The following is a 23,930-nucleotide window of genomic DNA, read 5'->3' as shown; positions in this document are numbered from 1 at the left end:
GATTTCTAAAAGTCCAAAGTGATGCAAAAAGGAAACTTTGGGGAAAAACATTAAAACATTCAACTCAGGGAACAACTCATCTATTAAAGAGTCATTTTACCGGTTTATCTTTAAGTTACTTTATGTTCATGTTTATGAGCTATAATAGCTGCCATTGAGGTTTAAGAGCTGCACAAATGGAGCCAATGAATCACAGGGGCTGTAAAATAAAAACACAACCAAGTTCAAAGTCATCAACTTTATTAGAAAAATAGGTTTAACTCGCGTCACTGTACAAGTATAAAACAATTCATTTGCAAGAATGCAAACACACTTGTTAGCAAAACAAACAAAAACATTTCTTGACCCTTAAATTCCAAAAGTCTGCAAGATTTTCACAAACTGGGTTTGAAGAAAAAAATCAAACAAGCTGCACAATTCTTTCTGAACTGAAGAATAAAACAGGAGCCACATAAAGAAATAGAAAGAAAACAAACTGATGTTTAAAGAGTTTAAAGGAGAAATCCAACCTCAAGACTAATTCATTCAAAACATAACTGATCATTTCTCTGTTAACTGCCTCGTTCTGTGAAGTGATTTGTCTGAAGAACCCGATCACTGGGAACAGGTTTCTTCAGTTAATGAGGTTTTTCTCTCCAGGCGTCAGAGCGGCTCCATGTGGGAACTCTGAGTTTCTTTGTACATTTCAGGGTCGTGACCTTAGTGTTATAGATCTGGAGCTGAACATTTTACTGAATTGAATGCTTTTTTTTAATTGACAGTGTTTTTAGTTTAGTGTAAAGTTATCAAATAAAAGAACAATAGAACAAACTTGGTTCAGACTTGAGCTGAAGAAAAAAGTTTTATGGATGACTTTATCATCAACATCAGACAGGTGGAAGTCTATTCTGACAGATTCACTTTGCAGATGATTATTATTAATGAGCTAAAATGCTGCTTCCTAGTGTCTGACCAGTTTCAGGTTGTCAGGATGGATCTGCTCCTTTAAAGTCTGAGTCATCGTCATGTCACAGTGAAGACATGCTTCAACACCAGTTCACAGGAAACGCTTGTCACGACCACGTCCAGCTCGCAGCACCATCGTCCGTCTGCAGTGACGTGCAGAGGGAAACCTGGAGTTATGCTTCTGGGACTAAACTCTGCAGGACGTGGAAACCTTTTTTTTTTTTCTTCTTCCAGACCGGCTCAAAGACTCAATAAGTAAGAGTCGGCTTCACTGCTCCTGTGTTGGTGCAGGCGACCCGAGACGTCACTTTGTGAACAAAAACAACATTAGGACAATTTTCCCCATCGTGGAGGACAAAGCTATGACTGTGGTTTCCAGGCATTTAAGATTTGACAAGAAAAATAGAAAGCTAGAAGAGGTCTGTCCGTCAGTGACATCATTGCTCGTCACGTTCAGGAGCAGCTGGCCTCCATCGCTGAGACTCTGTAAGTGCTTGTTGTTGTTGTTGCCTGTGCATCTTGATCTCAGGAGGAGAGGAGCAGACGGTAAATAAAGATGGACGACGGGACGGCTCCCTGAAGCCAAACGGCCTCAATGTTCCTGTTGCTGTGAACGAGTCGGACCCGACAACCTGCTGCTGCTGCTTCACAAACACCAACTACAGGACATGAACACAAACTGTTGTGTTGATATTCTCAAGAGTTTGTGTCTGAACAACGTTGTGAGACATGATGATTGACAGCTGAGACTGATCCACTAACACCAGTCTCCAAATGTGCAAGATGGAAGCCTTCGTATCCAAGACACTTGGCTTGTTTTCTAGATAGTGGCAGGAAGTTGAGACGCGTCGTCCATCTTTATTTACAGTCTGAATTGGAGGGGAAGGGGGGGGGGGGGCTGCCTCCGTTTCCTCAAACACAAAGAAACGGAGGAGACGCATCCTCGAAACGGAGGAAGTTAACGAACCCTCGCTGGCTTCAGTTCAGAAAAGAACCAGTTTTCTGGAATGCCCGACCTTAAACGGCAGGTGATCGTCACACCTCAACTCTACCTGATAATCACAGATTATCTGATAATCATAGATCATCACGTCTAGTCCATCGTAAAGATGAAGTTTAAAAGCTAAAAGAACAAAAAGTTACATCAAGTTTCATTAAAAAAAAACAAAAAAAGTGCAAAGACTTTCCCAGGAGGACGTCCATGGCGAGCTCCCTCAGTCGTAGCTGTGGTCAGGTCTTTTAAAACTTAAGAGTCACACATTTTTTACAATAATAATAATAAAAAACAGCCCATGTTTTGAGTCTGATTTTTCAAAAACGTGGCAGTTTCAGGAGATCTGCTCCTTAAAAAGAAAAAGAAAAAAAAAGCAGGAAAATGGCTGGACCACTGAGTCAGGTGACCTTACCATTCCGTCCCCGGGCAGCCGGTGGCGCCGCACGCTGGTCAGTCTTCATAGTGACACGTCAGGACCGGCCTCGACCCCCTTAACCTGCTAGTCAGGTAACAAAAGGAAGCAATTAGAGAACGTAAAACAGGATCAAATTACAATCTACACAGGCATCTACTGTTGTGTGTCCCTCTCTCTCACACACACACACACACACACACACACACACACTGAGAACAAGTCCAACGTGAATTTACAAACATTAGAAGTCACAGCTCGCTCTCAAACCGCCCTCTGACGTCACATGCACGTGTCTTAAAGCCTTAAAGAGGACGACAAGCACGAGTCGGCCCGGCTGGGAAACAAGTGTTGGAGGTGCAAAGAGGAGGGAGGGGGCTGGGAGGGGGTGGGGTGGGGTGGGGGGGGGGGTTAGAGCAGCCATCACGTCTATAAAAGCAAAATAAAAAAAACAGGAGAAGCGAAGTCATGCACGGCAGCACAAGATCAAACCTCCAGATCTAACATGCAAGATTAGTATCCAGGCCTTGGACAGCCTGGTAGATCCGTCTGGGACCAGGAACAGCTTCACGCTGACGTTAATGAATCAAATTGGGCCTTCACCACCCCCCCCACCACCCCCCCACCACCAGTAACAGACGGCACTAATACGACAGACTTCTAGGGGGCGGGGCTTACTCTACGCTGCATTGACAGTGAATTAAGGACACCGATTTGTGAGACATGTGTTTTTGGACATGAGAGGAACTCATGAGGATGAGGAACGTCGGGACAGAAACACTCGGAGATGCTGACTCGACAAGTCGGTGATTTGGAATTTGACGGCATGCAAGGTGACACTGTAGCATGTGGCCAACACTGGCAAACCTTGAGTCCATTTCCTTCCACAAGGAGCCTTAAAATTTGAAGGCAATTTGAAGAGAGAATTTGCCGAAACATGAATTTGCAACACAATTTGAAGTTTTGTACACGTGTGCGTGTATGTTTATTAAAGCAGACAAACAGCAAAAGGATACAAGCCAAAATGTAAAGCCAAAAAATAGGACTACGGTGGTCCTTTTTTTTTCTTCTTTTCAATAACAAGACACGCATTACTTTGTGACAATACAAATTGTATTTTCATTTGTTTTAAATACATGTTTAGGAGACATATGCTTTGTTGCTGTTAGCTACTTAGAACATAATAACCAGAATGTCTAAAAACATACATAACGCTAGAGCCAAATAGACAGCTCCACCACAGAATTGAATCTTAAAATTGTTTTCTCAACTTTTGTTATGGAAAATCTTTTTTTTTACGACCATCTTAAAAAAAATAAAAATTAAAAGAAAACCAGTTCGCCAGAAACAGGGAGTGTGACTACTATCTGAGTCCAAGCGGATTATTAAAATATGTACAAAGAGATATCTTGCCAGATGTCACCAATTTTGAGGAAAAAAATGCAGGCAACCGTATGGGATTGAGAGCCAATCAGATCAAGTCTCTAAATAAAAAAAAAGACACCAACAAAAACAAACAGGTATTTAGTTATCAAAGCCCTACTGGTTTACTTCCACTGCTGCCCAAAGGAATCCTGATAAAACTCCTGGTTGTCAGATTTGTAACCAGAATAGTTACCAGAATGGTCACCACCTTGGAGCGGCTGCTGAGCAATGGGTTGAGAGCCCCAGTTCTGATTATTGGTTTGGCGACGCTTGGAATCTGGCTGGTTGTACCCATCAGCTTTGCGCTTTCCTCCTACATTTCCACCGCGGCCACCCCGCGCACCACGTACCCCTCCTCGCCCTCTCGGCTGCACTCCTCCTCTTGCGCCGCGCCCGCCACGGCCTGGTCCTGGTCCGCCACGCGGGGAGAAGCTGGACCTGCCCCTAGGTGCGCCTCCGCCGCCGCCGCGCCCCCTGGATGGAGAGGCTCCTCCCCTCGAGCCCCTGCTGCCGCCGCCGCGCCCCCGGCTCGGGCCCTGGAAGTCGTCGTAGCCGTAATAGGGGTCGTCGTAGCCGCCGCGGTAGTTGTGATAGTCGTAGCCATAATAGTCATAGTAGTCCTCGTAACCGTAGTAGTCGGGTGGGTACGAGTAGCCCCCCCGGTTGCCGCCTCTGCCCCGGCCTCTGGCAGGCGGCGGCATGTGGTTAGGGGGGGGGTAGTAGTAATAGTCGTCATACCTGAACCGAGCGAGGGACGAGAATCAAGTTACAACAACAACATCATCAGGCTGCAGTCACCTGCATCAAAAGAACAAATGTTCTCACATCTGAGATTTGGCTGCTTGCCTCTGGGCTTTACGCTCCTTCCTCTTCTGATCCGGAGGTTTGGCGAAAACAATCTGAATGGCGTCGCCTTCCAGGTCCTTCCCGTTCAGCTCCTCCAGCGCCTGAGAAACACCAGAGACATCAGAACAGACGTCTTCACACTCGGGCCGACGAAGGAAGTGAGGACTGTTGGAAAGGAGGAAACAGGAGATCTGTACCTTCACGGCTCCGTCCCTCTCTTCAAAGTGAATGAAAGCGTAATCTTTGAGCTTCTTCACTCGCTCCAGGTTCCCATACGCACTGAAGGTCTTCTCCAGGATCTCCTCTGTGACACCGTTGGAAAGATTCCTCACAAATAAAACCTTGACCTGTGAAACGGAGACGATCACACGTCAGGCTCCACAGCTCAGAGTTCAAGAGGTCGACCACGAGAGATTTTTTTAAATGAGGACAAAGAAATTCTACAGTTTTGAAGTTCTGAATCTCACCTTGGACATGACCTCGGGGTCGGGGTCTTCGATGGGATCCGCCCACTCCACCGTCACCACGTTGCCCCACACCTTCACCTTCCCGCTCATGAGCCGGCGCCGGGCCTGAGCCGCTGTTTTGTGGTCTTCATACTCCAGGAAGCAAAAGCCGCGGTTCTTCTTCTTGTCGTCAGGTTGGTGGTAGAGGATGACATCACTGAGGCCCTCTGGTACGGCCAGAAAACAAATTCAGTATTTACAAATCAGACTAAGTAACAGCTAGCAGCGTTAGGGAAGGGACAGGAAATCAAAGGTTTTAAAAACAGGATTTATTCTTTTACCTGTGACTTTAGCGAATTCTTCGACGATCTGCTCCTTTGTTTTACTCTTGGGAATGGAGCCAACAAAGAGCCTGTTGTTGGCGACAGATATACAAACCCCGATGTGCTTTCCAGGGCGAATCTCATAGTTATTACACTGTAAAAACACAAAAAGTCACGTTAAATCAGTGACTAGAAAGGAATCCCGGCCCCACGTGACCCGGCTCTGGTTCCTGAGACTCACCAGCTTCACCGCCTCCTGGGCTGCGTCCTTGTTACAGAACGTGACGAAGGCGTAGCCCCTGTTCATGCCGCTCAGCGGGTCCATCATGAGCCTGAGATCCCAGATGGACCCGGCCTTCTCAAAGAGAGGAACCAGCTCGTCTTCAAACAGGTCCCGAGGAATCTTCCCCACAAAGATCTTGGAGAAAAACAAAGAATAACAGCGGACATCCCATCGGTCAGGATCGTTCACATTGACAGAAAGCTCTGGTTTGTATTCAGATTCTCAGAAGTGTACCTCTGTTCCCACTGTGGGCTGAGCCCCCGAGTACACAGACTCAGGGGGGGGGCCGCCATACTTCCGCTGTCCTGTTGTGACGTCCAGTGTGTAGTTGGTTCTGTCCAGGAGTTCTTTGATTTTAGCCTCATCGGGTCCTTTAGTGGAATCTGAGACTTTTGTCCCTTGTTTCTCCCTCTGTCTGTACGTCTTCATTACACCACAGAGAAAAGCACTTTTGTTCTGGAAGAGGAAACAAAAGTGTCACAAACATAAACTATTAATATTCACACTGTCTAAAAATCATCAACATGAAGAGGAAAGCTCACATGTGAGGTCAAATTAAACAACTGAGGACACCTCTGGTCAATTTCACTGAATTATAGTTTTGTATGTTTTAAGCATAAGCCTTGAAGAATGAAGACCAGGGTCCGAGAGTTTGACAGTTTAACGTTTCAGGAAATTCCTCAACGCGTGGATTTATACCAAATCTGACAAACCTGTGGAGTTCACTAGTTATTTTATACTATAAATTCATATTTGGATTGCCAGGGTTGTACTTTAGACGTGGTCCATCTTAACCTCCTGTTTGTCATTGAACGGATCAAATACCAGACTCAAAAGAATACATTAACTGTAAAATAATACCTTTAAATAATTTAATATTTAAGTGACATTGCACAGGTGTGTGTGTGCTCAGTGTTGTTGAAGACTACCGGCTTTAACAAAGAGCCTTTGTGTGTCAGAGAGGAACCACAGCCGGGTCCCAGCTCACCTGCACGTGGGACAGGTCGCTCTCTTTGAACTGGACCAGCACCTGCAGCGCTCCCTCCTCGTTGAATTCTTTCAAAGCTTCAATCGCCCGTTCGTCCAGGTCACTGTGTGCTACCAGGCCTGAAAGTCACACAACCAAACACACTCACTGTAAATATGGGGTTAGAACAAACATGGTGATCTGAGCAGGTTGGGAAAGGGAGCCAGAAACACTGATTCTATTAAAACTGATCTACTTTGAACAGTCCTTTTCTCCCTCTGTCCAATAAAGAAACTTCCCTGTGGCTTCTTCTTCTTCAGCTCAGAGAGAACACTCCACAGCTGCAGCCCAGCAGCTGCTTGATTGTGTCCAGCAGCAGCAGATGGTTCCATCTACCATCCTAACCCTATAGAGCTTCACCCCCCCCCACCTTTCAACACACAGCTTGTCAATACTCAGGCGGAGAAGCGTATTGATGTGGAACACAGAAGGTACTTAAGGCACGTCACAGGAGATGGTATTGATCCGGTGAAAGAAATTCACCTCTTGGGATTGAATGCCCTTGTTTAGAGTTATAGCTGCTGAGGGAGGATCTGGTTAGTGAACAGTGAGTGGAGCCTTCAGTAGCCAAAGGGCAGGTGTGGTGCTAGGGGCATTTGTATAAATAATTCTAACCATCTTCTTTCTTTCTAGACTTTCTGGCCTCACAAAGTTTCTTCAGTTGCCTGAAGTCACAGTTTTCCCTGAAGAGCAAAGTGATTTTCTCTCACTACTGCTCACTTCAGATAAATCAAGCTCTGGATTCCTGCCATGTTGGTAGAATGGACCCTGGGCTTTGTTGACAAATTTACAGATGTAATATACACTTACTTCACATCATATGTGATATGTGTTAATATAAACCATATTGATATTATATATCATTTTATACAATAATATTGTCTTTTGCACACTCTGTCTACATATTCTTACACTCATAGTATATTATATTATCTATTGTATAGTCAAATACTTATATTTATACCTCAACTATATATCATATTATATCATACTCTGTATATATAAGTCTATATACACATATTTATACATGTGTACATGTTATTATTATTATATTTACTATTATTATTCGGGCTGGGCAAGTTAACTCGTTTCAATGGAGTTAACTCGATTAATTATTTAATCTCGCATTCACTCAGGTTTGATTATTTATTGTTTTATTGTGAAAGTCAGGCTTTTATTTTGTGAAAGTCTGTTGCTGACTGCTGCAGAACAGGAAAAAAGAAAATAATTGGCGGATAAACAATCGAGTTAACTCATCACTTGAGTTAACTCGATTAAAACGAGTTAACTTGCCCAGCCCTAATTATTATTAAATATACTGTTGCTGCCATTATTGCTATATACTGCTATTATATTGGTATAATTACTATCATGTATAAATAAATATTATATACTATATATACTGTACTATTTTAAATACTGTCTAACAATAACATTACCATCATATCATCAGTACTATTACCATCATCTTGCCACTGCACCTTATCTACCTATTTATCTTGTGTTTCTGTTTTTATTCTTTCTACCTCAATATTTTTTGTTTTATTCTATTGTATTGTATTCAAATTAGGGCTGGGCAAGTTAACTCGTTTTAATCGAGTTAACTCAAGTGATGAGTTAACTCGATTGTTTATCCGCCAATTATTTTCTTTTTTCCTGTTCTGCAGCAGTCAGCAACAGACTTTCACAAAATAAAAGCCTGACTTTCACAATAAAACAATAAATAATCAAACCTGAGTTAATGCGAGATAAAATAATGAATCGAGTTAACTCATCACTTGAGTTAACTCGATTGAAACGAGTTAACTTGCCCAGCCCTAATTCAAATATACCGGCTGCTATGACGACTTAAGAATAAAGTAATCTATCTATCTATCTTTCCTCGTCCTTTCAAGAGTCAAAGAACTGAGATGGAAACTCCTGATCTACAGAAGCACGTCTCAGACTTCCTGTGTAGAAGCTGAAGTCCAGAGCCGACATGGAACCTGTGCTTACCGGCCACATAGAGTTCATCTAACTTCTCAGCGACCTGCTGAGGTAAACCAGCTTCCAGTAACGCCGGGAAGTGTTCCGACTGGGCCACGGCTGCTGTGGTGTCCATCGGCTCCTCTGTGCCGTTCCCGTTCACGTGATCCGTGGCCATGTCTCCAGTGAGATCCGGGGTCATGTCACCGGTGGGATCGGTGGTCGTGGTACCAGTGGGCTCGGTGGTCATGTCACCAACTGGTTCGGTGGCCATGTCTCCGGTTAGATCCGTGGCCATGTCACCAGTAAGATCCGTGGCCATGTCTCCAGACATCTGTGCAGAGAAAGAGAAGAACACTTATTCAAGGATGGATCAGAATCTGAAGACGTTTAATATGATGCTATTGAAAGAAAACCAGTGGAGTGGACCAATAGGAGGCATCACATCCATCCTGGGGTCAGCTCCACAAAGAACCCCCCCCCCCCCCACATTACACTGTTATTACAGGACCCTCGTGTTATTACAACCATGACGCTGCTTCAAGCCCAGAACCGGTTCAGCATCACAGGAGGTGAACTGGTCCCAGTAGAGCAGCTGAGACCAGTGGTTCCAGATCTGGATCATGGATCAAACCACCGGCTGCAACAGAAAGCAGAGCCCGACCAGCAGCTCTGTATCCCGGGTACCAGCTGCAGGCTGAGCCCGGTCGGGATCCAGTTACACAATCACAACCACAACAACACAATTCTCGTGGGTTTTGGCGCCATCGTTCCAGTCTTGTCCCAGTTGACAACCCGTATCTGTGCTAATGTTGCTAATGCTAGCGAGGTGAACCGGCCTCTTCACGACCGGGGACGGATCCATGGAACCGAACATAGATCCACTACCGCTGCGGGTCATAGATGGGTAACGACCCTATAACGAGCTGGTCCCACACACCCACCGCGCCTGTTAGCCTACTGCCTGTTAGCATGTTAGCCTGGTGCCTGCTAGCCCGGTGCCTGCTAGCCTGGAGCCTGATAGCATGCTAGCCTTGAGCCAGCTAGCTAACGCCGGCTCGGCCGCCCGCAGGCCCCGGGGCTCGGGCACACGCGTGGCCGGTGAGAGCAGCTCCCGGCCCCGCAGCGAGTCACCGGGCGGATCCGCCTCGGGCCCCAGCGGCTTCAGCCCGGGTCCTCGTCACGGAATCGAACCCCCTCCTTTGATCGGCTCGCTGGTCGCAGCGGGCCCGCGTTTCAAAATGCCGGCTCGCCGCCGTGCTGCTAGCGGGGAGCCCGGAGCAGCAGCCCGGCTCCAGGAGCAGACCCACGGCGGACACCCGGCGGAGACCCGGCGGGGAACGTACCGTGTAACCTGGGTGCAGGACGCTGCTCGGCCGGGGGACGGTGCTCGGGTGACGGAGAGAACTGACGCCGGCGCTGTTCCGTTTGGTTTCTTTACTCCCGGGGAAACAAAATGGCGACTGCGTAACGTCGAGAGGGGTTTCCCGCGCTGCCCCTCACGGGCTGCTCCCTGTCACCGCTCACTTCCGGTTCGGGTCCGTGTCCTGTCACCAGCTGATTTGTGTGTTTGTTTCTCTCGGTGACGATAACAAACCTGCACACATCACACAACAACACAAACAACATCCGCCTCAGCGTTAGCCACCGTTAGCTTAGCGTCGTGCTGCAGGTGTTTTCATTCAATCTTAACTGTCAACAAAACAGACCTTTTTAAATCATATTAATACATCAACATTGTTTTTTTGCGCTACACAATCAAAGTGGGAATTTTACACCAAGTTATATTTTCTGTGACATTTTTATTTTAATATTCCCTACTAGTTGCGTCCTTATTTTGAAAACTGAAACCGGAACATCGAACTGGGACGGAAACCTTTCACATTAAACTTCACCTGGAATAACGTTTAGTGATACATGTTTTTATTTGTTAATATTTAATTAAACAGAAATATGCAAATATTTACCCACCTATTTATATTCACTAACCCTCAGCGGCAGTAAACTAAAATACATTTTGATGTTTAGGCTTGGTGTGTACGTTTTCATATGAACAAAGAATAGAACCTATTTAATGTATATACTTTTACTTAATCACGATAATACTACACATTTTATTTATAAAAACACCTTTCACAGGAGCCGTGACAAAGTGCTTCAGAAACATGACAATTAAGAACAAAGATATTAAACATTAATAATGTTTTATTTTGTGTTCTAATTACTCCGGACATTTCGTCACATTATGAGGGCGTGGCCTTTTCAGACAACGCCTTGCTATTGGCTGAGCGCGAATTTTCAAACGCAGCCGGAGCAGCAACGGGAGAAAACAAACGTAGCGATGGAAGTTTCCTGTTGAAGTTTGAGACGCGAAACCGTAAAACTCCGGAAAGGAGTCGAGAGGAGAAGAAGAAGAAGAAGGTTCGAACAGGTTCTAACCGGAAAAGGGAGATGGACTTCTCCTCGTATCTACAGTGAGTCAGCACCGAGCACCACTGGACCGGAGCTAGCTCGATGCTAACAGCTAGCACAGCCGCTGGGTTATTTCATTGTCGTAAAACCAGAAGATGTGGACATTAATCAAGCTTCTGTATCTCTCCCTCCTCTTCCTCCTCTTCTTCCTCCTCTTCCTCCTCTTCCTCCTCTTCATCCTCTTCCTCCTCTTCCTCTCGCAGGAGTTTTGAAAGCCGGCTGAGCTCGTACACCGGAGACGACCCTTTGGATCCATGGGACAAGTGAGTGCTGGGCTGTTAGCATGGCTAAGCTAATGGTTTAAATCCTGTAAAAACAGAATCATAATAAAGTATCAACAACATTTACATGATAGTTAATGTATCAAACAATAACAACACTATGTGTGATACTACTCTGGTTGTTTATTAACTTTCATCTTTAATATTCCTGTGTTTTTCCATCAGATTATGTTTAATAACATGTGCAGTATTTCATATAATTACTTGTATTATCACTCCTCCATACCATGCAATTGTCTTAAATTACATTCATACATTCAGGAAGGTCTTCATTATGTAAAGTTTCCTTTAACGCCTCAACTTTAATGTGTTTTAAAATGATTCTCCTGATGAAATGCTGAGTTTGTAATATCTGAGCTGGTTCTGGTGTATTGACTGGATTCACAGAATGATGGATGTTGTCTCCCAGGTTTGTGCAGTACCTGGAGCAGAGGCTTCCGGCCGCCGGGGACAGTGGCATCTCCGTGGTGTTCGACAGCCTGGTGCAGAGGTTCCTGCACGTGGAGCAATATGCTAATGACGTCAGATACGTCAACTACTGCATTAAATGTGTAAGTCTGATGGAAACGTTACACTCAGACACAAGCAGAGTGTGTCTGTTGCTCACGCTGTTGAAGTCTCTCCTGAGCATCTCTTCACTGTGACTCTGTCTCCAGGCGAGTTTCTACTCCGAACCCATCGCGCTGTACAGCCACGTCTTCAGTCAGGGCGTCGGCACCCGGGCCGCGGCGCTCTACGTGGCGTGGGCGCAGAGCTTCGAGCAGAGAGGTTTGACCGAGCAGGCGGACGCAGTGTACCAGAAGGCCGTGGAGAACCAGGCCCAGCCGGCCGACACGGTTCTCCATGAATACAGGTAACCAGACACACAGACTGTGGAGGGGAAGACAGAGCTGGGCTGGGGGGGGGGGCTGCTCTGGACCTTTAACTGTCTTATGATCTGAATTCAAACTCAATCTGATTCGCAGGCAGTTTCAAACCAGAAGCCAGGCGCCGGGAGCTGTGAATCCTCTGCAGAACTCCCAATCCACCAACCAGATGACCTCCCACAGGGAGCCAGGCACCCAGAGCAAGGTCTGCTACTGCTATTATTAAATATATACAGGGTTCGTTCGGTCATGGAAAACCTGGAAAAGTCATGGAATTTTAAAATGTGTTTTTCCAGGCCTGGAAAAGTAATGGAAAAAAAATAATCTTCCGAAAGTTTTGGAAAAGTCATGGAAATTTGTTATATTCATATTTTCATGTCGTTCATTTTAGGGATGGGCATAATTAATAGACGATCGATTAAGACAATTTAATCGAATGCCCATCCCTAGTTCATTTACGCTGAGTTTTAAATAATTCATATGCTTTAAAAGAAATGCACTCAAAATATAAGCAGGCATACTTGGGTTTGTGTCATTTAAGGTTTACTGTATGAATTCTCATTGTTGGTTTGAATACTACATTTTGTCACTTTTTCACGTAAACACCGAGATTTCACAAAATGTTCGGTCATGGAAATTTGGTTTAAAGTTATTGAAAAGTCATGGAAATCCATTGGTCGAAATGTGTATGAACCCTGTATGTAATAAAACATTAAAATACAGCATTAAAACAATAATCGATCCCTGTAGGTGATAGATGGCGAGCGGGGGTTATCACTGTCTCTCTCTCTCTGTTACAGGCGTCTGTGGATTGGGCGAGCCAACCCGCTGAAGTCAAAACCGTTGTGACGTAAGTGAAAACTTTTCTTATCGTTTAAAGTTTGTTTCCTGTGAGATCATTTTGTGCTTCTGCTCCGAGCCGCTGACATTTCAGCCCAAAGCTCAAAGATTTGATCAAATGTTCTATTTGTCATTAAAAGAAAAATGTACAATTAATATTTTTAATTTCAGTATATAGAAAATAAAACTTTCTGATGTCCTGTTTCTTAATGATCTATTTTTCTATACATTCAACCGTTCCAAAGTACAACATTGGTAAAACTGCTCACATCCTAACAATAATCTGTGAATACGGATGAGATGAGATAATCTGCCGTCTCCTCCGCAGACTCTCCCGCTCGGAGAACTCGGGCGTGACTCGCTCGTGTCCGGGCGCCGGCGCTCTCACCGTGTCGGAGTACCTGACGGATGAACTCACCTGCGACGGCTCTGAATTATCGTTTGAGGAGGTTCGGGCAGAGAAATACTTCCGTTCGATCCGGGAGACGAAGGAAAAGGAGCGGAGGGAAAACGGTAAGTTTGACGTCAGATAATGAAGACGGCTCGAAAACTCCAAATCTGATCTTTGGTTGTTGTTTTTATTTTTGCTTTTTGAAGTGGAGAAGATGCTGAGGGAGGAAGAGGAGGGAATCCGCAACATCAAGTCCATGTTGGAGCAGGTGGTGCAGAACCTGGAGACGTGTGGAGGTTTGAGCGGCCAGCCTCCGTCACAGAAGGTCAGACTCCACATTCCACGTTTCTCTAAGTTAACCACCACACAAGGAGTGTCATGGTACAGTGTGATTGTGTTCATGGATTAAAGTTTTCCGTCGCTATGACGGATTTCCGTCAACTCCGCTCGCATAAGGCGTAAAAAGCCGAGTATAAATCGGCCTTCCGGAGTCGCATTTCCGGTTTCATACCCGGAAACTGCGGGAACCACGGAAGATTTAGAAGAACGAATATAGACCAAAATAGAAGAGCACTTGGCAGAAAAGATCCAAAACTATGAACACTAGTATAACCCGTCACTAACCCGCCAGAAAAAGGCTCTGAGGAGCCGCCGTGGTGATGTATATAAACGTATGCCACACACGAAGAAGAGCCGACTTAAACAAAAAACATTACTCCGGCTAGTGGTCTGGCGGTGAATTGCGTTGCAACACGCGCCACTGTAGGGGAACTATAAACCAAAACGAGTCCGTAGAAGCTGCGTGCGTGCGTAAAAAACGACTGTAAATCGGCCTTAAAAATGAGATCGATGCAGATCCGAAGAGAAAAAAAAATAGGGGGGGGGGTGTAACACTGATATGATTTGCAATAACTTCACCAATCAGCTGTGATTTTTTTAACCTTTTGTTTGTGAACCATGCCTTGCGTCTTTCTCAAGTTTGAATGGATAAGTTGACGCGGCATTTTAAAGAAAGATCCATGCGTTGGCATATAATTTTTCTTGAAAGCATTGTGGAAATAAATGCTCTGACAACTTGTGCAGACGTTTTGTCATTTATAGCCCATTAACACGAATGGTGAAGTCTTGCAAAAAAATATTGGTTTTATGCCCTAGCTTTAAACTAGTAAGTGATAATGGACCACGTGAAGTTCAAGTATCGAGGCGGTAAGCAGCCACGACCCAAAGTGAGTGCCGATTTTTTTTTCTCAGTCAGATGATTTTTTTTTTGCTTTAATCCCTTGATTGTGTTACACATGTGTAAACATTCAGTGAGTGTGTTTCTTTGTCACAGTCGCCTGTTGTGGAAGCTGCCGCGTGTCTGAACCCTCATCCTACCCAGAATCCCTTTGGGCGTCCCAGTCCCTCGAACCATCTGAGCAGCAGACGCTCTCTTGGTTTGTCATCACACGCTGAGTCAGCGTTCACCCAAGAAGCCGCTGCAGCCGCGGCCATGCCTCCGCCTCCTCCGTGGCTGAACCACGCCCAGCCTGCTGAACCTCTGAGCTCCGAGGTATCCCATCATCCCTCGGTCCTGGCTGAGAGGAGCGTCCACTTACCACCAGCATCAGTGTCTGCGTCGGCGCCAGCACACTGGGCGTCTCTCGCTCTGCCGCCTGTCAGCCATGAGCAGAGAAACCTGTCGCTCCACAGACCCGCCCCTTTCTCTGCTGTGGACGCCGACATCTTCAGCCACGATGCCTCCGTTCTGCCGGAGCGCTGGCAGAGCGGTCGACCACAGGAGCACAGCGCCACACACCTGTGAGTCAGTGAATTTAACTGCAGCTGGTGACCTGTCCATGAAAAGCCTCGTTGGCTCCGTGTCCATCCTGTGTCTCAGGTCTTTTCTGAATCCTATTGTTCTATTTCCTCAGGGACGTGAGTCAGCTGCAGGACGCCGAGGAGAAACTGAACCGTGAGTAAACCCCGTGGTTCACAGACGAGTCCTGGACAGTGACCGCTGCTTCTCCTGAACGTCTCTAAACCTCCTCCTGTTTGTGTCTCTCAGTGTCCCAGGGGGGCACAGCCAACCTGTCTCACATCACCCCCAACACCTCACTGGGCTTTGTTCAGGCCACGCCCTCCCGGGTGCTGCCGTCGCCCACGGTCAACACACGGGAAGCGCTGGGTGAGCACAGAGGTTCAACATCCGGTCGCCTGGACACCACTGGGTGTCTCTCTTAGGACTTAGTTTCATTAGTATTTTCAAACAGTATTTTCTTACATATATTCTTCCTGACCTCGTTCCACGACTCAGTCTGGATTTAAAACACGAGCTGCGTTCACACGTGTAACTCAGCAGCTGTGTCTCTGTCCGCTGACCTGAAGTCAGGTGATGTGGAATCTTAGAAGATGTTGGAACGACAGCGGCTAACATAGAATCTGGTTTGCTGTTGTCCAGGTGTGATCATGGACATGTTCCAGGCTCCGACGCTCTTAGAAGATCAGTTCAACGGCACAGGGCTGCACGTGGCTGAGCGGGGGTTCGACGGTGGATACTCACGAAATGGTAAATATGTTCTAAACTCACTAATAAATTCTTAAGATTCAAAACAAACCGCACGTGAACGTGAGGCCGGAGTTCTGCTCTTCACGAGAGGCTCACGTTTTCAATGTTTGCTGCAAACCTTTCCCCATTCATGTAATTCATGTTCTGTCTCTGGGTGATTTGCAGGAGGCGACTGCTCCTTCAGGAATCCTCCGTCCGCGGCTCCCTTCACCATCTTCCAGGACGACAAAGAGAACAGCAGGTAAATATCAGCTTCATCTGCTTTAGTGAAGAATCCTCTAGCATCGTCCTGTCTGATGAAAGTTTCACATGAACATGAATCATTTTGTCCCTGTGGTTGTGTTCAGTGCTGCTGCTCCAGCTGCGGTCGAGAAGCCCAAACCAACCAGAGCTCTCGCTGTGATCGCAGGGCCTAAGACAGAAAAACCCAATGTGAGTAGAAACATCAGGTTGTGTTGAGGTTCAGAATGAATCTTAATCTCCAACTACTCTTACAGTTTTTGAATTGACCTTTCACGAGTATGTAAGTGTTGATTCCTGTGTTGTTGGTGTCGCTGGTCTGTATTTCGAGCAGGAGACTCCTCCGGACCTGATGCCGGACGAGAGCACCATGTGGGGAGCTCGCTACAACTCCCTCAACTCGCTGGACGCTTGTCCCAACAGCACCACGGACTTCGACATGCAGGCCCAGTGCGTCTCCACGCCCTTCACCAACAAGAACATGTTCAGCGGCAACTTCTTCGAGGACCAAGGTACCTGAACCTGAAATCACCTTTTTATCCCAAACGCAGCAACGACAGCAAAACTTTTAATGGCGTCAAGACCTGGATTTATTCAGAAATGCTTAATTTTCTCCTTTTCTCCAGAGAACAACTGTGATGGCAGCGAAGCTGGTGAGGATCCCTTCATCAGACGCCAGCCCAAAAAACTCAGGTGAGCAGTGTGTAGCCCTGTGGAGAACGATGATCTGATTCAGTTTCTCTCAGGCTCCGCCCTGTGTATCTGTGATATTCATATTCTCTCGTCCCTGCGCAGCCCCATCATAGAGCAGAGTCCGTCTGATGACAAGCTCTCTGAGTCCAACATCAGTCGCCTGGTTCCTTCCTCAGCGAGACAAGGCACCATCGTGGGCGAAGGGCTGGCCAGCAGCCTCCACTGCCTGACCACCTCCTCCATGACCATGGTGCAGCCTCCTCCTCCCACCGCGCTCTCCTTCAGAGACCAGACGCTGTGTCCCACTGACTCCTCCCTCCCCGGGACCTCCGGGCCCGGCTGGGAGCCGTACTCCAGCCCCGAGCAGCCTCCCAAGCCCGAGAGCTGCGTCGCACCCAGAAGTGAACGGTTTCAGATCTTTAAAGAAGATGGAGACAAACCCTCCAGTCCAGAGCGAGCGGAGACACACGCCCACGACGTCCCCATGAGCCCAGCGTGTCCTCTCAAACTGGACTGGATGTGCATCAGAAGTCCAGAGGTCAAAGTGGAGCCAGATCTGGACGCCTTCCTCAGTCCCCTTCGACCCAGGGCGGCGGACGCTGTTCAGAACCAGACCCTGGACGTGTTCATGAGTCCGGAGCAGCCGCAGCTGTGTGCCGACGTGCCCATGAGCCCGGAGCAGGCGTCACTGCGGTTCAGCGCTTCAGATGAACCCATGAGTCCCGACAGAGGAGAGACGGCCGGGGCTGACGTCTCCATGAACACAACCGGGACAGTGGCCGTCCCACTGGTGTCGGATCCCTGGGATAACGAGCTGATCTCGGGTCTGCTGTCTGCACTAGCCCCGCCCCTCACCTCGCACCCCCGCTGCGTCACCTGGCCCTGCAACATCCCCAACATCCGCCCCAAGATGACCCTCAGCATGGGTAAGAGATCACCCAGCTCCACAGCATGAGGACTGTGGGGGGTGGGGGAAGGAAATATCACTAATATGTCAAATACTAGTTATGGATGATGAGGCTTCGTTGTTAAAGGACGGAATCACCTTGTGGATGTTTTGAAGATCCAATGACTCGGCAGCAGACAACGAAGCTAAAGCACAAAACTCTAACTTAGAGACGTTTTAGTTCATCATGAAAAGTGAAAAATACTTTCAGCTCGTTATGAAACTGTTTTTCCTTCCCGGTGAAAATGCAGTTTGATATTCAGGTATTATGATGATTCTTCCTTGTTGGTCAGTGAGAAACCTTCAGTGACTAAACACGTCTCATGTCTCCAACAGGAAAGGCGTCCCTGCGAGTGGACTGCGTCCTCGGGGAAGGAGCCTTCGCCACCGTCTACCAGGCCACTGACCCCATGACCTCAGAGAGGATGATCCTAAAGGTGAGAGCAGCAGCAGTTGTAGGTTATGACCCTGAACTGTGGTAGAATAATAAATGAAGGTCACCAGTAGGGTTGCAAAATTCCGGGAATATTCAAAGTTGGAAACTTTCCATGGGAATTAACGGGAATTAACGGGAATAAACTGGAAATGTTGTGGGTAATTTATACTAACTGTATTGACCTTGTCATATACAGACATAAATATAAACATTTTGTTTTGTCATAGGCTGATTTGAGCCCTGAGGAAACTTTGGGCACTTGACTATATGCTTCTGCATCGTTGTGTCATTCTTAACATAGGTCTTTGCACAGTATTTGCAAATGTACACAGCCTTTCCTTCTACATTGGATGAGGTGAAATGTCTCCACACATGAGAGAGTGCACGTGGCATTGTTCTGTAGAATAAGATGAGAAGAAAGTTTGTAAAAAAACACTAATGCAATGCCAGAGATATAAATAGTTAGCCAAACAATTGGAATCGTCTGTAAACATATTTTACAATTGATGGATAAATGAATGGAAATAGTCTAGATGAACAGATGAACAATCCTCAATCAGCATGCTAATATATTTTCCCAGTAATATCATGGAAACTTACCTGACTAGTCCTGCACTCTACAGCAGGCCTCAGTAGCCCTGCTGTAGAGTGAAGCATGCTGGGAGTTATCTGTGCATGTGATGGAAGAATGACCAGTGGAGGGTTGAAACTCAACGTTCCATACATCTTTAAAATAGAGTTTTGAATGATGTTTTTATTGCTCAGCGTTTAATTTGCGTATTTTTTATTCAAAATTCCCCAAAATTCCCGAGCCAAACTTTCCATGGAAAGTTTCCGGAAATTTACCGGAAACTTTCCGCCCCTTTGCAACCCTAGTCACCAGTAAACTAACACTGTGCGTCCCATAATGACAAGATTGTGGTTTTCTCTAAAACAATATGTTGTTTTGTTTAATGTTTTAACCATATGAAATAGGGCTGAAAGATTAATTGCATATTAAATCGCAATATTGGGGGGGGAAATCGCAATTAGATTATTTTCCCAAATCGTTCAGCCCTAATATGAAACATCCAAATCGCCTACTTTAATAAAAAGGGTGTAGAACCGTGAGTTTGAGAGAAGAGATGAACCTGGAACTCGTCCCCTCTGCAGGTTCAGAAGCCAGCGAGTCCCTGGGAGTTTTACATCCACACGCAGCTGGACGCTCGGCTGCAGCCCGGCGTGCGGCGCCTCTACAGCAGCGTGAGCTCGGCTCACCTCTTCCACGACGGGAGCGTGCTGCTCGGCGAGCTGCACAGCCACGGCACCCTGCTGGTACGTGAGCACGCCTCCCACGCTCCTCTCACTGTAACATGAACGTGAATAAGACGTGTTTCTCTGACCATGTGACTCTCAGAACACGGTGAACATGTACAAAGCCCTGAGCGACAAGGTGATGCCTCAGCCGCTGGTCATGTACTTCACCGTCTGCATCCTGCACATGGTGGAGCAGCTGCACGGCGTCCACGTCGTCCACGCCGACATCAAGCCCGACAACTTCCTGCTGGGGGAGAGGTTCGTCTTATGGCATTTTATCTCAATTCATTCTGATGAAATGTAAACGCTGCATTTCCTATAACCTTGACCTCCAGCCTCAGAGTAACATGTCACAAACGCCATCAACACGCGCTCACTGTCACACGTCATCTCCTGTGGTCACATGTTGTTGGCGTGTCGCTGAGTCTCACCGTGACCGATGCTGTGCTTCAGGTTCTTGGAGAACAAGTGTTTTGATTCAGAGAGCTTGGACCACGGCCTGGTTCTCGTCGACCTGGGACAGAGCATTGACATGGAGCTTTTCCCAGAAGGCACTGCTTTCACCGCCAAGTGCCTGACGTCGGGTTTCCAGTGCACGGAGATGCTCAGCGGGAAACCGTGGAACTACCAGGTACAGACGAGTTTTAACATCAGTGGTGTTTGATCTTCTTGCTCCGACAGAAAAGACGTTTATTTAACTCCTGACAGTTTGATCTCAGAGTCTTATTGTGTCTTTTGTTGTGTTTTCAGACGGATTTCTTTGGAATAGCAGGGACGGTTTACTGTTTGTTGTTTGGGACGTACATGCAGGTCACGAAGGAAGATGGCGTCTGGAGGACGAACGCTGTGTTTAGAAGGTGAGTGTTTGTTTACTGCAGGTGTTTATCTACTGCAGGATGTTGTGTACTACAGGTGTTTGTGTACTACAGGTGTTTGTGTACTACAGGTGTTTGTTTACTACAGGTGTTTGTGTACTACAGGTGTTTGTTTGCTGCAGCTGTTTGTTTACTACAGGTGTTTGTGTACTACAGGTGTTTGTTCACTGCAGATGTTTGTGTACTACAGGTGTTTGTGTACTACAGGTGTTTGTTTACTGCAGGTGTTTGTTTCCTACAGGTGTTTGTTTACTGCAGATGTTTGTTTACTGCAGCTCTTTGTGTACTACAGGTGTTTGTTTACTGCAGATGTTTGTTTACTGCAGCTCTTTGTGTACTACAGGTGTTTGTTTACTGCAGCTGTTTGTGTACTACAGGTGTTTATTTACTGCAGCTGTTTGGGTGTTTGTTTACTACAGGTGTTTGTGTACTACAGGTGTTTGTTTACTGCAGCTGTTTGTTTACTACAGGTGTTTGTTTACTGCAGCTGTTTGTTTACTACAGGTGTTTATCTACTGCAGGTGTTTGTTTACTGCAGCTGTTTGTTTCCTACAGGTGTTTGTTTACTACAGGTGTTTGTTTACTACAGGTGTTTGTTTACTGCAGGTGTTTGTTTCCTACAGGTGTTTGTTTACTACAGGTGTTTGTTTACTACAGGTGTTTGTTTACTGCAGCTGTTTGTTTACTGCAGTTGTTTGTTTACTGCAGCTGTTTGTTTACTGCAGCTGTTTGTGTACTACAGGTGTTTGTTTACTGCAGCTGTTTGTTTACTACAGCTGTTTGTTTACTGCAGCTGTTTGTGTACTACAGGTGTTTGTTTCCTACAGCTGTTTGTGTACTACAGGTGTTTGTTTACTGCAGCTGTTTGTGTACTACAGGTGTTTGTTTACTGCAGCTGTTGGTTTACTACAGGTGTTTGTTTACTGCAGCTGTTTGTGTACTACAGGTGTTTGTTTCCTACAGGTGTTTATCTACTGCAGGATGTTGTTTACTGCAGGATGTTGTTTACTGCAGGTGTTTGTTTACTGCAGGTGTTTGTTTACTACAGGTGTTTGTTTCCTACAGGTGTTTGTTTACTGCAGGTGTTTGTTTACTACAGGTGTTTGTTTCCTACAGGTGTTTGTTTACTGCAGCTGTTTGTGTACTACAGGTGTTTGTTTCCTACAGGTGTTTGTTTACTGCAGGTGTTTGTTTACTACAGGTGTTTGTTTACTGCAGGTGTTTGTTTACTACAGGTGTTTGTTTCCTACAGGTGTTTGTTTACTGCAGGTGTTTGTTTACTACAGGTGTTTGTTTCCTACAGGTGTTTGTTTACTGCAGGTGTTTGTTTCCTACAGGTGTTTGTTTCCTACAGGTGTTTATCTACTGCAGGATGTTGTTTACTGCAGCTGTTTGTGTACTGCAGGTGTTTGTTTACTACAGGTGTTTGTGTACTACAGGTGTTTGTTTACTACAGGTGTTTGTGTACTACAGGTGTTTGTTTCCTACAGGTGTTTGTTTACTGCAGCTGTTTGTTTCCTACAGGTGTTTGTTTCCTACAGGTGTTTATCTACTGCAGCTGTTTGTTTACTGCAGGTGTTTGTTTACTGCAGCTGTTTGTGTACTACAGCTGTTTGTTTACTGCAGCTGTTTGTTTACTGCAGGTGTTTGTTTACTGCAGCTGTTTGTTTACTGCAGCTGTTTGTTTACTGCAGCTGTTTGTTTACTGCAGCTGTTTGTTTACTGCAGCTGTTTGTTTACTGCAGGTGTTTGTTTACTGCAGCTGTTTGTGTACTGCAGCTGTTTGTTTACTGCAGCTGTTTGTGTACTGCAGCTGTTTGTTTACTGCAGGTGTTTGTTTACTGCAGCTGTTTGTTTACTGCAGCTGTTTGTTTACTGCAGCTGTTTGTGTACTACAGGTGTTTGTTTACTGCAGCTGTTTGTGTACTACAGGTGTTTGTTTACTGCAGCTGTTTGTGTACTACAGGTGTTTGTTTACTGCAGCTGTTTGTGTACTACAGGTGTTTGTTTACTGCAGCTGTTTGTTTACTGCAGCTGTTTGTTTACTGCAGCTGTTTGTTTACTGCAGGTGTTTGTGTACTACAGGTGTTTGTTTACTGCAGCTGTTTGTGTACTACAGGTGTTTGTTTACTGCAGCTGTTTGTGTACTACAGGTGTTTGTTTACTGCAGCTGTTTGTTTACTGCAGCTGTTTGTTTACTGCAGGTGTTTGTTTACTGCAGGTGTTTGTTTACTGCAGCTGTTTGTTTACTACAGGTGTTTGTTTACTGCAGCTGTTTGTTTACTACAGGTGTTTGTTTACTGCAGTTGTTTGTTTACTGCAGCTGTTTGTTTACTGCAGCTGTTTGTGTACTACAGGTGTTTGTTTACTGCAGCTGTTTGTTTACTACAGGTGTTTGTTTACTGCAGTTGTTTGTTTACTGCAGCTGTTTGTTTACTGCAGCTGTTTGTTTACTGCAGGTGTTTGTTTACTGCAGCTGTTTGTTTACTGCAGCTGTTTGTTTACTGCAGCTGTTTGTGTACTACAGGTGTTTGTTTACTGCAGGTGTTTGTTTACTACAGGTGTTTGTTTACTGCAGCTGTTTGTGTACTGCAGCTGTTTGTTTACTGCAGCTGTTTGTGTACTGCAGGTGTTTGTTTACTGCAGCTGTTTGTGTACTGTAGGTGTTTGTTTACTGCAGCTGTTTGTTTACTGCAGGTGTTTGTGTACTACAGGTGTTTGTTTACTGCAGGTGTTTGTTTACTGCAGGTGTTTGTGTACTACAGGTGTTTGTTTACTGCAGCTGTTTGTTTACTGCAGGTGTTTGTGTACTACAGGTGTTTGTTTACTGCAGGTGTTTGTTTACTGCAGGTGTTTGTTTACTGCAGGTGTTTGTTTACTGCAGGTGTTTTAGTGTTTCCATGTACATCAGCAGAAATGAACTTCACAGCGTCCACCTGGTGGTGAGGTGAGGAACTGTGTAATAACACCATTGACTTCCTGGTGTGTTGCAGGAACCCGCACAGCGACCTGTGGCTGCAGCTCTTCCACACGCTGCTGAACGTGCCGGACTGCGGCGCCCTGCCGAGCCTGCGGCGCCTGCGTGGCGAGCTGGCGTCCGTCCTGCAGCAGAACTACAGCAGCAAGCTGTCGTCTCTGAAGAGCCGCCTGGTGGTTCAGCTGCTGGAGAGTCGCAAGGCGGCGCGGAGATGATGATGATGTCACTACCTCCTGACGCTCACTGATTCAGCCTCAAATGTTTTCAATGTTTTTAAAAACTGGCTCAAAATAACTCTGTGAAATTTTAGATTTTTTTTATAAAGTTGTGTGAAATGTTTTGTGATTTTTACTGAACTTGTACATATTAAAATGTAATTATTATAATTCTACTTCATTTTGAT

General features: G+C 45.9%; 2 protein-coding genes across 5 annotated transcripts; one reads left to right on the top strand and one right to left on the bottom strand.

Moving 5' to 3' along the window:
* Positions 1–238: 238 nt before the first annotated feature.
* Positions 239–10,141, bottom strand: LOC133024910 (heterogeneous nuclear ribonucleoprotein Q-like). Of its 4 annotated transcripts, XM_061092077.1 has the most exons (12): positions 10,013–10,141; positions 8,697–9,000; positions 6,663–6,781; positions 5,909–6,130; positions 5,633–5,809; positions 5,410–5,545; positions 5,090–5,295; positions 4,820–4,969; positions 4,602–4,723; positions 4,127–4,514; positions 2,352–2,435; positions 239–1,252 (listed from the first exon to the last, which is right to left on the bottom strand). In XM_061092077.1, exons 2-11 carry the CDS (start codon positions 8,998–9,000, stop codon positions 2,397–2,399), a joined length of 1,863 nt encoding a protein of 620 aa, XP_060948060.1. In that variant the 5' UTR covers positions 10,013–10,141; the 3' UTR covers positions 239–1,252; positions 2,352–2,396. The 4 variants fall into 4 exon arrangements, with proteins under 4 accessions (XP_060948060.1, XP_060948059.1, XP_060948057.1 ...); XM_061092076.1 differs by having other exon boundaries at positions 239–2,435; XM_061092074.1 differs by lacking the exons at positions 239–1,252; positions 2,352–2,435 and having other exon boundaries at positions 3,306–4,514.
* Positions 10,142–11,093: 952 nt separating this feature from the next.
* On the top strand, positions 11,094–23,775 carry bub1 (BUB1 mitotic checkpoint serine/threonine kinase). The gene is made up of 24 exons (XM_061092069.1): positions 11,094–11,140; positions 11,342–11,401; positions 11,829–11,970; positions 12,076–12,272; positions 12,385–12,490; positions 13,086–13,135; positions 13,454–13,638; positions 13,723–13,841; positions 14,850–14,999; positions 15,045–15,316; positions 15,430–15,470; positions 15,564–15,683; positions 15,957–16,064; positions 16,230–16,305; positions 16,412–16,496; positions 16,639–16,816; positions 16,931–16,997; positions 17,100–17,923; positions 18,280–18,380; positions 19,532–19,693; positions 19,776–19,933; positions 20,129–20,306; positions 20,426–20,532; positions 23,544–23,775. Exons 1-24 carry the CDS (start codon positions 11,118–11,120, stop codon positions 23,740–23,742), a joined length of 3,708 nt encoding a protein of 1,235 aa, XP_060948052.1. The 5' UTR covers positions 11,094–11,117; the 3' UTR covers positions 23,743–23,775.
* Positions 23,776–23,930: the final 155 nt, after the last annotated feature.

The sequence above is a fragment of the Limanda limanda genome, chromosome 18 (assembly GCF_963576545.1).
Source record: "Limanda limanda chromosome 18, fLimLim1.1, whole genome shotgun sequence".
Classification (NCBI taxonomy): Eukaryota; Metazoa; Chordata; class Actinopteri; order Pleuronectiformes; family Pleuronectidae; genus Limanda; species Limanda limanda.
The sequence above is the reverse complement of the archived record's forward strand: the minus strand, read 5'-3'. Positions and strand labels throughout refer to the sequence as shown.

Bases quoted from the DNA above. Each gene is read 5' to 3' on its own strand.
- LOC133024910 (XM_061092074.1), bottom strand. From the start codon at position 9,000: ATGTCTGGAGACATGGCCACGGATCTTACTGGTGACATGGCCACGGAT. The intron at 5,546-5,632 runs GTGAGTCTCAGG...GTGTTTTTACAG, and splicing joins CCCAGGAGGCGGTGAAGCTG to TGTAATAACTATGAGATTCG. The intron at 4,724-4,819 runs GTACAGATCTCC...GGTGTTTCTCAG, and splicing joins AGAGGGACGGAGCCGTGAAG to GCGCTGGAGGAGCTGAACGG.
- bub1 (XM_061092069.1), top strand. From the start codon at position 11,118: ATGGACTTCTCCTCGTATCTACA. The intron at 15,684-15,956 runs GTGAGCACAGAG...GCTGTTGTCCAG, and splicing joins CAACACACGGGAAGCGCTGG to GTGTGATCATGGACATGTTC. The intron at 16,497-16,638 runs GTGAGTAGAAAC...TATTTCGAGCAG, and splicing joins CTAAGACAGAAAAACCCAAT to GAGACTCCTCCGGACCTGAT.